The 14,078-nt window shown below is 38.2% G+C and overlaps 1 protein-coding gene across 11 annotated transcripts in view; it reads left to right on the top strand.

Moving 5' to 3' along the window:
* NEO1 (neogenin 1) overlaps positions 1-14,078 on the top strand; it is a 266,972-nt gene that overhangs the window by 183,452 nt on the left and 69,442 nt on the right. For 8 of the 11 annotated variants that reach the window (XM_059657710.1, XM_059657763.1, XM_059657791.1 and 5 more), the window contains 4 exons: positions 2,186-2,405; positions 7,862-8,016; positions 12,294-12,442; positions 13,201-13,339. In XM_059657710.1, coding sequence (XP_059513693.1) covers positions 2,186-2,405; positions 7,862-8,016; positions 12,294-12,442; positions 13,201-13,339 — 663 coding nt within the window. The remainder of the gene's footprint in view (positions 1-2,185; positions 2,406-7,861; positions 8,017-12,293; positions 12,443-13,200; positions 13,340-14,078) is intronic. The other 3 variants (XM_059657782.1, XM_059657753.1, XM_059657733.1) reach the window with 1 other exon arrangement.

Raw genomic sequence — 14,078 nt, 5'->3', positions numbered from 1 at the left:
ACGAAAGAACTTACATGCGTAGCCCATGGACACAGGCAATAGGGCAGTGAAGACCTGGGGGGTGGGGGGAATGGGAGGTATCTGTAATACTATCAATAATAAAATATATTTTAAAATGAAAAAAATTAAAAACTAAAAATAAAAAGTTTACAAAAATCAGAGATTCACATTTCCAATTGCTTTTTATACATTTCTCTTGTAGAAGTTGGATCATTCCTTTAGACACATGTTCAAAACCAAATTGACCATCTCTTCCTCAATTTGTTGTCTCTTTCTCTGTTAATGACACCTAAACACCCATTCTCCTACACTGGAAACCCAGGGGTCCTTTTTAACTAAAGGAGTTCATCTTGGTCCCCTCACCCCAGTCGTGCTCATGCTGGCTTTTTTAAAACTGTCACCCAACTTCTAATCCTGTCATTGCCATTTCGCCTGATAGGATTGTTTGTGGGAATAAACTAGTAAAGTGTATGAAAAAGAACTCTGACAGCTGTGAGTGAGAGGTATTTATGTCCTTTGAGGCAGCACATCTGTTGAAATAAAAGGGATAAGGATGAGGCCATTCAGACCTGACTTGTACCAGTGAAGTGTGGACTTGTATCTGAACTATGACCTCATAGTCTTACATGTTGATAGCACTCCACACTCTTAAAATTCCTCAGAAGGAGAAGAAAAGGAACCAGTGAGAGAAAAGAATTGATTTGCCATAGGTGACATAATTAGTAAGTGGCACAGCCAGGACTAGAATTCCTAATGGCTAAATCATGACCTCTTAAATTAAAAACCAGGATTGGTTTTAGCACTTTAGCACTTAGTCTGTGTGACCTATGATGACCAAGTGAACTCGTTTCAATGTCAGTCTCTGCATATGTGATAGCACCTATTTCTAGAGTTGTTGTCAGAATTGGATGAGTCATATAAAGATCTAGAGTGCTGTGTAGAAAGTGTTCAGTAAATGATAGCTACTGGATTACTCTTCCCCACTCTTCACCTATCTAGAGACTTTAGGTTGCTCTTCCTCTGCCTTTTCCCTTTGAGAATTTATTTTCTCTGGCATATTTATTTAGACTGCCTCACTTTAGAATTTCTTGAAGTTCACAGACATTTCCAAGGGGTTGTTGCTACATATACCATTTCATTGAAATAAGACTGGGTTAAGAATTTTCATGTTTTCCTCTCTGCTTCTTTCCTTAATTTCCTCATTAAGGTTATGGCACAATTCTAATGAACTCCTTTAGTTAAAAATTGTGAGATTAAACTTATGCTTTCTGACCCCAAGCTAAAGGACGTTTTAGGTTCAATATTAGGAATAAACTTGTAAAATCAGAAGTGTCCACGAGACTGCCTCAGGAGGTAATAAAGTTACCCATGACTATAGTTATACAAACAGAGCTTTTGACTGGCAGAACTTTGACTTTCCACTGCTCCATCTAGACCATCCATTGTAATATACACTACAGTGAGAACTGTAAGAAAGAGATTAGCTTCCTACATATTGCATTTTTGTGGCTTTGGAATTTTGGGTTCATGATTTTATACCGTCATAGTTAAATGAATCAGCAAGATAGCAAATTAACTATAATTTAGTGAACCTGATGAAAATTGTCAAAAATCCCTGTGTATGCCAAGTTTAATATTAGAATAAAGTTGAAATTGTGGCTCTTGAATCTCTGCAGAGCTGAGACACACAGCTCTGTAGTGAGGTCACAGGAGCCTGGAGCCTATGTTGAGTATAACTAGGCTCATGCATACTGCACACATTAGTCCACATTCTGATAAAGTAGAAAATATTGAGGTTTTATCATATATGAGGCTTTTACATGCAAAATTGGACAGATGCTGCCTGCTGCTTTCAGGTTAAAAAAAATTACTTGGGCACTGCTGTGTCCTTCTGTGAGATGTTTATTCTCAACTTTCACCCTCCCTTGCCCACAACCATTATAGTGACCAAAACGTCTGCCTGCTCAACAGTGACGTGTCTTAAATAGCGCCCATTAGTTTTCAGTAATTCCCCCTGGCCTGCATGTCAGACTTCAGTTTAATGGCCTTTTTTATGTTTATTCATTTTATTTTATTTCCCATCGTGGTTTTGTTTATTTCTTTTTTGTTTTTTGTTTTTTCTGTTCTCTTTTTTAAAACCGTCGTGGTTTGCCCTTCATATTCCCCAATGTTTGCACATGACAAGATGTTGCCATCCCAACATTGCCTCCCACTTCACTGACCAGTGCCACTACTGACCATCTAGCACCAGCTACCTCGGGACCACTGCCTTCAGCACCTCGGGATGTCGTGGCCTCTCTGGTCTCTACCCGCTTCATCAAATTGACATGGCGGACACCTGCATCAGATCCTCATGGAGACAATCTTACCTACTCTGTCTTCTATACCAAGGAGGGGATTACTAGGTAAGTGCCCATATGTTTGAAGCCCGTTGGATACATCTTGGTCCCCTCAGCCCAGTCGTGCTCATCCTGGCTCTTTGTTGTGCAGGATCTGTACCAATTTTCAGTCTAGAAAATATGATCACTGTGATGCATCTTTCCTAATTTTAGGTCATTAGAAATAAATTCCCAAACAGACTGAAGTCCTAGTACTCTTTCCTGCCTTTCTGCATGACTTGTGGAGAGGGTAAATAGATTTATTGAGGTTGAAGTATTAAAATGTAACCAGGGCTACCCTTTGCTCTTAAGATTCAGTCAGCGCAGCCTAATAAGATAGGGCTTATTTAGAACTTTCAGATTTTAGAAATTAAGGTAGACTTATTAATCTGAAGGAACATTTGCCTGCACCGTTATGTGTATGTGGGCTACTGAACTTCAGGGAGTCTCCTTGATGACACAAGAGTAATTAGAGATTAATTTTCCTAAAAACAGCATTTTCATTAAATTCCTCTCCATCTCCACCTCTTTCAGGACCTCACAATGCCCCTCCATTGCTTATAGATTATCCAGAATCCCCAGGCTACTTTACTCCAGTCTAGCTGTAGTCTAGCTGTCCATGCCTATTTTCCTTCCCTCCCCCGTTGAACTCATTTTCTAGTGGCACTAGTCTAGTTCTCATCACTGTGTAGCCTTTTCCCCCAATCTAGTGTCTTCATTCACACATCCCCTTCTTCCCTCCTTCTTAGCTAAAGCTAAGTTAAGTTCATCCTTCTAGACCCAGGTTAAGCCCCATGATCCCTCATAAAGCTTCCTCTACCCTTGTCAGCACACAGTGCATTTATCTTACATGTGTGTTTGTACCACTCCTACTGGCACTTATGATAACACATGATCTTGTGCTGCCATAAGTTACTCTTCTGTTATTTTATGTGCATTAGTGTTGTTTTCCCAGTTTGATTATAAATTTCGGGAAGAACCATGCCATGTGCTAAATACGTGTTCCTAACATTGCTGAGTAGATTCCTCCATTGCACTGTTACTTCGCCCCAGAATATGAAAGCTAAAATGTTTGTTTTGATTAGGACCTTAACATATGAAATAAAGCTTGTATTGCTACTAGGGTGCTGACATTTGATATATATTGTCTTTAATACCAGACAGGCAAATTCAGCAAGTACAGGAACCTTAATCAAGTGATTTAATACTCCTGAGCAGTACATGTGACATAATTTAGCCAGATAGATGGAGCCGTTCATAGGGTAATGTTTATCTGAACACTGCACTGGGTGTTTTGGGAATTACAAAGATAAGGAAACATAGTCCTTGACACAAAAAGGCAAGACATTACTACCAAACAGCATGTATGTTAAAAAGTCTTCAATCGGCTTTCAAATCTCATTACAAATTTCATAGGATTTCACAGGAGGAAGAAAGCATTAGCTCCTCAGAACAGCAAGCTTGCTTACACTGCAGGACCTTGTTATTTGTGAGGAAAGTGCATTTTCTGTCTCTTGTCTGTCACCCTCAGATGACACCTGCTCAGGCTTCCGTGAACCCACCTAGCTTAGCCTCTCAGTCACTCTCCCACTATGCTCTACTGGAGCCACCTTGTTCCCAAGCCAATTATTACATTTTTTCAGGAAACTTTGCAAACCTGATGACATGGATTGGTAGCTTGAAATTGGACATGGCAGAAGTATTTACAGTGACAAGTGCTACAAACCAGAGCTGACTGTTAAACATTTACTCCAGAACACCACTGCTATCACATCAACCTGTTTTATTTTTTTGCTTTTGTTTTAAAACATGTAACATTCTGAAATTTTCTTTTTTATTAATGTATTTATTGTGTCTGGCCAGCACCTAGAACAGAGCCTGGCATATAGTAGCACTAAATAAATTAATCTCAGTGGAGAAATAATAATTATCCAAGAAGTTATGTTGAAATAATTAACTCTATTTGCTGGAAAGAATAAAAGTTCCATCTCTGTCTTCTATCATGTATAACAACAAACTGCAGATGGGTCAAGAGAATAACTTCACAGACTTACAAACCTACTTCCTGCATTGGAAAAAATCTACCACCAGATGGCACTATGTGCCTTGGTCATTAGCTAAATTCTGTTGTGTTTCCGAGTTTTAAAGAATTCTTGCTCTGCCTTTTCAGCTGCGAAATGTTTCCCTCCCCCCCCCCCCCCCCCCAGTGCCTTTAATGTAAACAGCAGTACTTTTCTGATACTAGCTACTAAATGGAGAATACAGAGTAAGTTATTCCAGAAATGAATAGCATTTTGGCATTCTTTCACTTCAAAGCCTTAGGTATCTGTTAGTCTAGTCCAGGAGTTGGCAAACTATGGACCCTGGGCCAAATTAGACTTGTTATTTTAATGTCCCAAAAACTAAAAATAGTTTTTACCTTTTCAAATGGTTTCATTGTAATAGGTTATATAACTACATAATATTCTCCATTTTGCTGCTTGGCCTATATATATATTTAAGAAATATTTGGCCCTTTAAGAAAAAATTTGCCACCCTGATCTCCCTTTTTCATTTAATACATGAGTAAACTGAGACCAAGAAAGAATTAGTGACTTGGCTGTGGTCTCCTAGCAAGCTAGTGGTGTTGCCAGAACTAGAGCTGGAGCTCCTAACTTGTAGCCCAGTACCATCTTAATAAAAGTGTACCTTATTCTTTCTGTTTGACTCTTAGCTAGCACATTCTAATCTAAGTCCCACTATAATATCACACATTTATGACTCACCCTGGGTCTTGTCCTGAAGCATTTTTCTTGACAGACAGTTGGTTCTGGAACCTCAGACCCATCTAGTGTTCAGAAGCCTTTTCAGGTGCTGGGTATTTCACCTTAGAGACTGTAACTATTACTCACTTTGTTTTATTATAGTTCTTCTTTTGAAACTTTTCTAGGTTTATAGTGCCCTTCACTCATTGCTCCCATTTTTTCCCTTTCACATCGAACAAAGATATACATAATATCATTACTATACAGTATTTGCATATCAGAAGGCAAATTTCCATTCATTCAACACACCTTTGTGATGCTGCTTCTGTGTATGAGCATTCTGCTGAGTGCTTCTGTGGAATGTGAACACACATGACCACCTTTCACTTCAATTTGAAGTTAAATAGCACTCCCATCTTTCTCAGAGGGAACTGTTCAAACTTTTAAGTGCAGAGTGAGCAAAACAGACTAATCTGTGCTCTCACTTGGAACTTTTAATTTAGTGCAGCAGTTTTCAACCAGAGTGCCACAAGGATTTTTAAAACTTGCGACACCTGACTACGTAGTTAGGGGCACTGACCTCTTTTCCCTTAGATTGTCAAATTAAAAAATGACAGCAACCAACACAATAGACGTCCAGTGTGAATTAATCAAAATTATACCTCCTTTTTTGTCAGATTTGCAAAAAAAATATTTTTTGGTGTGCCACAGAATTTTAGTAATTAGTTTATGTGTGCCATGAGATGAAAAAGGTTGAAAATCACTGGTTAGTGAGGTGTAAAATACATTTTCCTTTTAGACAGCAATCATTTGTGACCAAACCAAGTGTCAGAAACTTCAAATGTAAGAAATCAGTTGCCATCCTCCTTCTAAATCTTGTGAATTAGAAGTTTAGCTGAAGAGAAAATATCTATAACAATAAAAGTGTAATCTGCTAATTAGACTGGACAGCCGAATGACCTTCCTGACGTCATTCCGGACGAAGCTGGAAGTAGTTAGGGGCAATCAGGCAGGCAGAATGGTTAGGGGTGATCAGGTAGGCAGGCAGGTGAGCAGTTAGGAGCCAGCGGTCCTGGATTGTGAGAGGGATGTCCAACTGCTACTTTAGGCCCAATCCCTGTGGGACATCCACCGACGGGTCCCAAATTGCGAGAGGGTGCAGCGGGGGCCGAGGCAGAGGCGGTTACGGGCGATCAGGCAGGCAGATGAGCAGTTAGGGGTGATCAGGCAGGCAGGCAAGTGGTTAGGGATGATCAGGCAGGCAGGCAGAGTGGTTAGGGACAATCAGGTAGGCAGGTGAGCAGTTAGGGGCCAGTGGTCCCGGATTGTGAGAGGGATGTACCACTGCCAGTTTAGGCCCAATCCCTGTGGGACATCCCCCAATGGGTCCTGGATTGCGAGAGGATGCAGGCCGGGCTGAGGGACCCCCCCACACACACACACAAATTTTGTGCACCGGGCCTCTAGTCTTTAAATATCTCAAATACCTCTGAGCAATACATTTTGTTATCATAGTACTCTTTTTCAATGCACCTTATTATAGAAAAGCAACATCTATAAATGTGAAGGTAGCTTAAAGAACTATAAATAACTATTGAAAAACACTTAAATGACCAAATGTTCATATACCGTCAGACAAATTGAGATATGGTGATACAGAACTAAACAAATTTTAATCAATAATTTCAGGGAAACTTATCAATATTTTAAAGTAAGAATTATAATTCAATATACTAGGTAATTTCAAATAATTTCTTCCACAGAGTAGTTTTATTACTCTCCCAAGATAGATACAGATCTTTCTTCACATGATTGGCAAATATTAAAGGCTAGTTCTTTGTCTAAAACAAGAACATAAATTTCTTTAAATTATTTGTTGAGAACTTTTTGTAATTTGATATGGCCTTTTTTATAGTAAATACAGTAGACTGAGCATAATTATAGACCCTTGTGTGGACACAAAGACCCCCAAGATTGAGCCCAAACACTACCTCTTTTAAAGAACTTAGAAAATTACTTTTATATTTTCATCTCATGACACCAGACTGCTGGATTCATTTGTACATTCATTTGTATAAATGAATGTTAAACATTTCAAATCGTTTTTGAAAAAAGCATTTAAAAGGAGTATTCTTTTTTAAAAAATAAATTATAAAAGCTAGGGTCATGATTAGCTTATTTTATAGGTTAGGTTACTTTTAGGTTTTATTAAATTTTTAATGTTTTCTTCCCAATTTTAAAAGTGATAATCTCTAGTTTTCCTTTTATTGAGAATCTGTTATCAAAAATACTTATAACATCCCTTGATATTTTCTGTGGAAATTGGGTCATACCTATAATCACCTTCTGTTTGTCTCCCTGAGAATCACCCCTTAAAATTCAATAATTTCTGAAGCCTACAAAATTGATGAACAGCTGCCCTATTTGAAATGGCATTGAAAAGGCCTTGTCTGTGTCTTCTCTGCAAAGAAGTTGTGATTATAACCAGCAATATCAGCAATATTTAAACAAGAACATCAATAAGTTATCAAACATGTATGATATTGCTCTTTGCAAGTTTCCCTGTTCTGTGCACTGTTCCATCCCAAAAAGTTTCCTCTTTTGAGAGTTAATTTGACTTAAATTTATGATATTTTGATGTGGTATGGCATCTATCTATAGGCATTACAGTAGAAATAAAACTGCACACTTTAGAAATATTTCTAATCAATGTTTCTTTCCGAATTGTTTTGTCCAAAGGGAACGTGTTGAGAATACCAGTCACCCAGGAGAAATGCAGGTAACCATTCAAAATCTAATGCCAGCGACTGTGTACATCTTTAGAGTGATGGCTCATAATAAGCATGGCTCTGGAGAGAGTTCAGCTCCTCTTCGAGTAGAAACACAGCCTGAGGGTAAGTCTCCCACCTGTCTGTCAGCCCCACTTGTAGGTCTGACCTTCAAATAGGTCTACCGTATGTGTAGCCTTGAACACCATAGGAGTGTAAAAGATAACAGTCCCTTGCCTTTAAGGATTTTATGAATTAGTTAGGAGAAATAAAATTAGTTCACATCAAACAGCAGCTAATAGTGTAAGACAATGTAATTCTGATACAGTCTCAAATTTTACTGATTCTTTAAGACCTACCTCAAATGCCTACTATAATCTTTCCTCTGATCCTGATATTATATCTTTACAATTCTAAGATACAGTATTACTTTCTTCCTTGAATTGTGATTATGAATATATCTTTCTTTTTTTAAGATATTTTTATTGACTTCTAGAGAGAGAGGAAGGGAAAGGGAGAGAGAAAGAGTCACTGGTACTGGAGAGAAACATTAATTGGCTGCCTCCTGAACAATCCCTATAGGGGATCGAGCCCACAACCCAGGCATGTGCCCTGACTGGAAATTGAGCTGGCAACCTTTCAGTGCACAGGACAACATCCAAACAAATGAGTCACAATGGCCAGGGCCATATCTCGTTAACTTTATATTTCCCAGTGTCTGAAGTAGGTTTTTAAAATTTGTGGTGTCCTGATCTTTTGTATATTACACTCTTTGGAATCTCTTTAAGGCTTTACTTTGGATCTGTGGTCTTTTGTGTTAGATACTGTTACTTCCGATTACATTTCTCAAGATTTTCTGCAACTTAAATGAGAGTCAGGTTGATTTATTTTATAAATGTCATGTATGTCTTAAATTTTTATTGTAAACTATAGCCCTGAAATTATAAGAAGCAATCAAACCATAATGGATGCTTTCCCCCTGAGGCTTTCTTCCACATGTTTTCTTCTTTTAGCACAAGCCACTGTTTTCCATCATAACCTTCTCCAGTTTTCTTTAACTGTTTACCTGCACTAGTTTTTCAAGTGAACAAACTTCCAGTAACAAAGATTTTACTTCATCTATGAGTAACTTAGTTGCAAAACATTTGTGGAAGCCACAGACCAGGAAACTAAACAGATTTAATGAATTTGCCAGTGAAACTATGGAAATTTATTCAAAGACTTTACCTGGTTTGATGGATGGAATAAGCCAAGTCCAGAAGCTATGGAATGTCACTTCCTAATGCTGGAGCAGATTATTTCCTCATCTAGTGTTTATTGAGCACCCCCATTCTAGGTCCTACCCAGGTAGTAGAGATGCTGGAGGCACAGGACAGGAAGTCTCCTCTTAAAAACGAGCAGTCAAGATGGGAGGCCACTGATCACTTCAGTGATAGGGCTTGAAGACCAGGAGTCAAACCCAGGCAAGAACAAGAGGGCATTCAGAGAGTCAGCAGGTTAATTTAAGGAAAGAATGTGTTCTCATTACAGGGAAAGGATGTTGAATTTTACAGTTATTGTGTTCAGATAAGAGCTGGGATAGTCTATTACAAGCTCAATTTTCCTCCACTAACGTTCAAGTACAGGTGTCATTTATGAGAGATACTGGGATATAAAACAAGGAACAATTACTGTAAAGTTAGGTATATCAAGGCAGCTTCCCAGGAAAAGATGAGTTTTGGCCTTGAAGCATTTGACTTAGAGCAAGCATTCTTGGGGGGAAAAACTGCATGACCCAAATTCCCCAAGTAGGATCAAACTACACATGTAAGGTGCGTCATGATGAAAATAAAGGAAAATGTCACTGGATTTAATTGAGTGCAAGAGTTCCCTGGGGCTGTGAACCTTATGAAAATATTTGTGTATCTGTACAAAGTCACATTTTCCTTGGGAAAGAGCCTGTGGCTTTCATTTTCATTTAAGAACTAATGATGAAACTGTTGAGATCCACTGGACCTGAAGGATCATTGTTAATTTAGAGATGAAAGAAAAGATGTATGGGACAGTAGATTTATTAAGTGCCTACCATGTGCCAGTCACTGATGTAAAGATGAGTCAAGATAGGAAGTTGAGAAAGACTGACTTCAATCCACAAGAAGCTTACAGTCTGGTTCCAGAGACAGACAAGTAAACGGACAGTAGTATGATATGCTTGCATCACAGTCATTTGTTCAAGGAGTTTGGTTAAAAGAAAGTAGTTAAAAAAGGACTACAGATGGGAGGGGCAACAGATTCTGGTGAGGGTGTTTTAGAGATGGAGAGTGACTATTACATGCTTTCACAAAAGAGAAAGCTTTAGTGGAGAGCGGTTTGCACTTCATCTGGAGGTAATCAGCCTGTGTGGGAGATATAAGGGCTGTGTGGAGTCAGACCTTGGGAAATATTTTACATATTTAGCTTCACAAACCAACTTAAATTTTTTCCATTTATTATGCCTTTGTACAGCTGAAATGAAAGAATTTAGTAGCACACTTTTTAGGATCATATTTGTCTATGTTTAGGTTAGCCAATGAATATATTGAAAATTATTTCATGGGAATTTGGGGACTGTTGTTTTCCTTCTCCTTAAATAAGTTAGAGGAAAGTTTTCCATATCAGCAGAAGTGTGACAAATCCCACTTGTCAGGCTGCACAAAATATGCTCTTAACATTAAGTGAAAAGCAAGACTTATGACTAAAAAAGTAAATAACTGTCAGAATAACCATATTCAGGTTTCTCTACTTTGGTAGCAAAACTAATCTTAAGCTGTGGTGCTATTATTTAAGAAAGCCAGTTTGTTCCTTTTCCCCCTTCCCTTAAATCTCATGGGTGTCTGTTACAGAAACACTAGCACCAGAGAAGTTGTTTTCAAATATAGTGTCCAGCAAAGTGTAGGCATAGGCAGCCATCCAGGATTTGTGTATAAACTGAGGCTGGAACCTGTCAGTCAGACAAAAAGAATGTCTTAAAAAGGTATGTAAGACATTGTAGGAGTTAGAGCTGGACAGTCAAGCAACTGACTACTCATTGAGTCTCCCAGTTACATATGTCCTAAGGAGGGGATTGTACTAATCTCCTAACTGGTCTTCTTGAGCCCATGTTTTAGAATCAGAAAGTGCTCAATTCCTGGTTCTAACACGCACTAACTTCCCAACACTTGGAACCATTCTTAACTTCTCAACCTCGTCTATGAATACAGATGATAATCATATCCATCTCATTTGAGTTGCCCAAAGATTAAATAGATGTAATTTAAATACATGTAAAGCACTCAGTGCTAAACTGACTGCAAGCATTCAATAAAAGGTAGCTATTTGTAAAGTTACTCTTTTATCTCTAGTCTTGTTCCCTTAACCGTTTTTCTCCCATGTGCGTGCTTACATGTCCTTTCTAAACATATATCTGATCCAGTAATGTCATGTTTCTGCTCATAATTTTTCAGTAATTATCTAACACCTACAAGAGATAATCCAAAGTCCATGGCAGGGCATTAAAGGTGTCCTTCATTATCCGGCTCTTGTCATCCTTTTCTCCATTCTCTCTCCCACATCTACTCTGTTGCAGCCTGACCACCTAACACTGCCTTCTCACATGTTATTCACCATTTACTGGAATAGTTTTCCCCTTGGTACCTGATAAAACTACTCATTTTTCTTGCTCCCCAGAAGTCGTCACCAGTCTTTCCCTTTCTTACCCACACCCACCCAAAGCAGAGTTGGGTGCTCTCTTTCTGTTTTTGTTACATTTGCTACTTAATTGTACGAAGACATTATTTGTAACTGTTTATAAATCTGACTTCCCTCTAAACTGGGAGTTCTTTGGGACAGAGACTCTGTCTCTCCCTGCATCCCCACCACTGGTAAAGGAAGGTTCTTGTTTTGTGATGGTGGCTTTATATGTGCTGCTACCCCACTGCCAAACTAGGAGTTTATAATCCAAAGGAAGAATTCTGCAGTGTTCTTTTTTTCCTTTTAATAAATTTGAGATTTTTCACAGATAAAATGTGGTTTTAATTTAATTCATAAAAAGATAAATTTGTTTAATTATATATTATCCTGAAACCAATAAAATCAGTTGTTTTCTTAGTGTTTTTTATTATTAATTTTAAAACATAGCCATCTATAATAATAAAAACATAATATGCTCATTAGACCGGATGTCCTAATGGGCTTCCTTCCTTCCGGACGAAGCTGCAGCGGGCAGGGGCCCGAGGCAGAGGCCCGCAGGCGCGAGGCACAGGCAGCCGCCGCTACAGGCAGGGTCCAAACCCTTTGCACGAATTTCGTGCATCGGGCCTCTAGTTATGATATGATTGCTGAAAATGGTTATTGAGGGGTGCAGTAAATTTCATTTATATCTTGCTGTCTTGAAATTTTCTTTCTAGTTCAGCTCCCTGGCCCAGCACCTAATATCCGAGCGTATGCAACTTCCCCTACTTCCATCACTGTTACCTGGGAAACACCATTGTCTGGCAATGGGGAAATTCAGAATTACAAATTGTACTACATGGAAAAAGGGACTGACAAAGAACAGGTATAAGATAAAGCCATTTTTTAAATTTATTTTTAAATTACAGTTGACAAACATTTTCAGGTGTACTACATAGTGATTAGGCATTTATATATCTCATATAAATAAGATTACGAGAGGCCGCAGGCCAGGCCGAGGGACCCCACTGGTACATGATTGGGGCTGGGGAAGGGTCACGGCCGGGGAAGGGTTGCAGGGCGTGTCCGGCCCTTCTCGCCCAGTCCTGAACAGTCGGACCCCAGCAGCAAGCTAACCTACTGGTTGGAGCGTCTGCCCCCTGGTGGTCAGTGAGCGTCATAGTGACTGGTCGGACACTTAGCATATTAGGTTTTTATTATATAGGATGAAGTGATAACCCTGATAAGTTCTAGTACCCATCTGATACCATACAGGGTGATTATATGAAGCCAGTTTTCAATCCATTGATTGCAATAGTAGAGTTGAACTATATTTCCAAAACTTAATGCTTGTTAGTCTAGAAATCTGAGACTTGAAAAAAATAAAAAGGATAGGAAATGAAAGTTGACAGTTTCTGTTTCTTTGTACAAAGATTTATTCAGTAGATTTTACCAGCAAGGATTACTAAAGACCAAGCAATATTCCTCAGTAAATTGCCAGTGTTTATGGTTTTATGGTTAATCTGCTTTGACTGTTAAATAATATTCTGTACAAAGGATAAAAATTAGTATAGTTCATTCTTTTTTGTAACATGTCTTTTCGTGTGAGTTGTATATATATAAATTGTTTTCATTTTATTCAAGGATGTTGATGTTTCAAGTCACTCCCATACCATTAATGGGTTGAAAAAATATACAGAGTATAGTTTCCGAGTGGTGGCCTACAATAAACATGGTCCTGGAGTCTCCACACAAGATGTTGCTGTTCAAACATTGTCAGATGGTGAGTCTTTCTTCCTTTGGAAAAGAATACTGTGCTTGGGGGCCCTGGTGACATAGTAGTAAGATCATGGGCTTTGATGTCAAGAAGATCCTGTTCAAATCCCAGTATCCGTTTTTCATAGTGTCTTTGGTCCAGTCACTCAACATGTCTGAGTATGTTTCTTTAACGTAAAATATAAAGAATACCAACTTCATTGGGTTGCTGAAAGATTTATTGAGAGACATAGAACATGGTAGTGCCTAGTACCAAATAGCTTCTCAGTATTTTTATTTTTAGTAGGGGCTTTTGTATAAGTAACTATTATTACTTATTCATAACACAGACTATTTAAGGGCTGTGAAAAGGCTAACCTTGGTCTATTTAGCAATCCAAATAGGTCTTTTTAATCCCACAGTGTTTTAGGATAATGTCATTTCTCACCTGTGACTGAACTTCCAAGCTAAGTTTTATATATATGTATGTATGTATGTATGTATGTATATATATATATATATATATATATATATATATATATATATATATATGATCTCCATTACGTAGAGCAGTATTTTTCAAATTACAGCTTGCTAAAGAGATTGAGTAGGTCAAGAACCAGTATTTAAAAATATATATTTTAAAATAGAACAGAAAATAACAGTTTATTGTACTTAGTAAGTGTATATATTGTTTCCTGAAACTCACCTAAATCCAGTGTGTTACAAAAATATCTTTTTCTAAAAAATGCATGTATATGCATATA

The sequence above is a fragment of the Myotis daubentonii genome, chromosome 1, assembly GCF_963259705.1.
Source record: "Myotis daubentonii chromosome 1, mMyoDau2.1, whole genome shotgun sequence".
NCBI classification, from domain to species: domain Eukaryota; kingdom Metazoa; phylum Chordata; class Mammalia; order Chiroptera; family Vespertilionidae; genus Myotis; species Myotis daubentonii.
The sequence above is the reverse complement of the archived record's forward strand: the minus strand, read 5'-3'. Positions and strand labels throughout refer to the sequence as shown.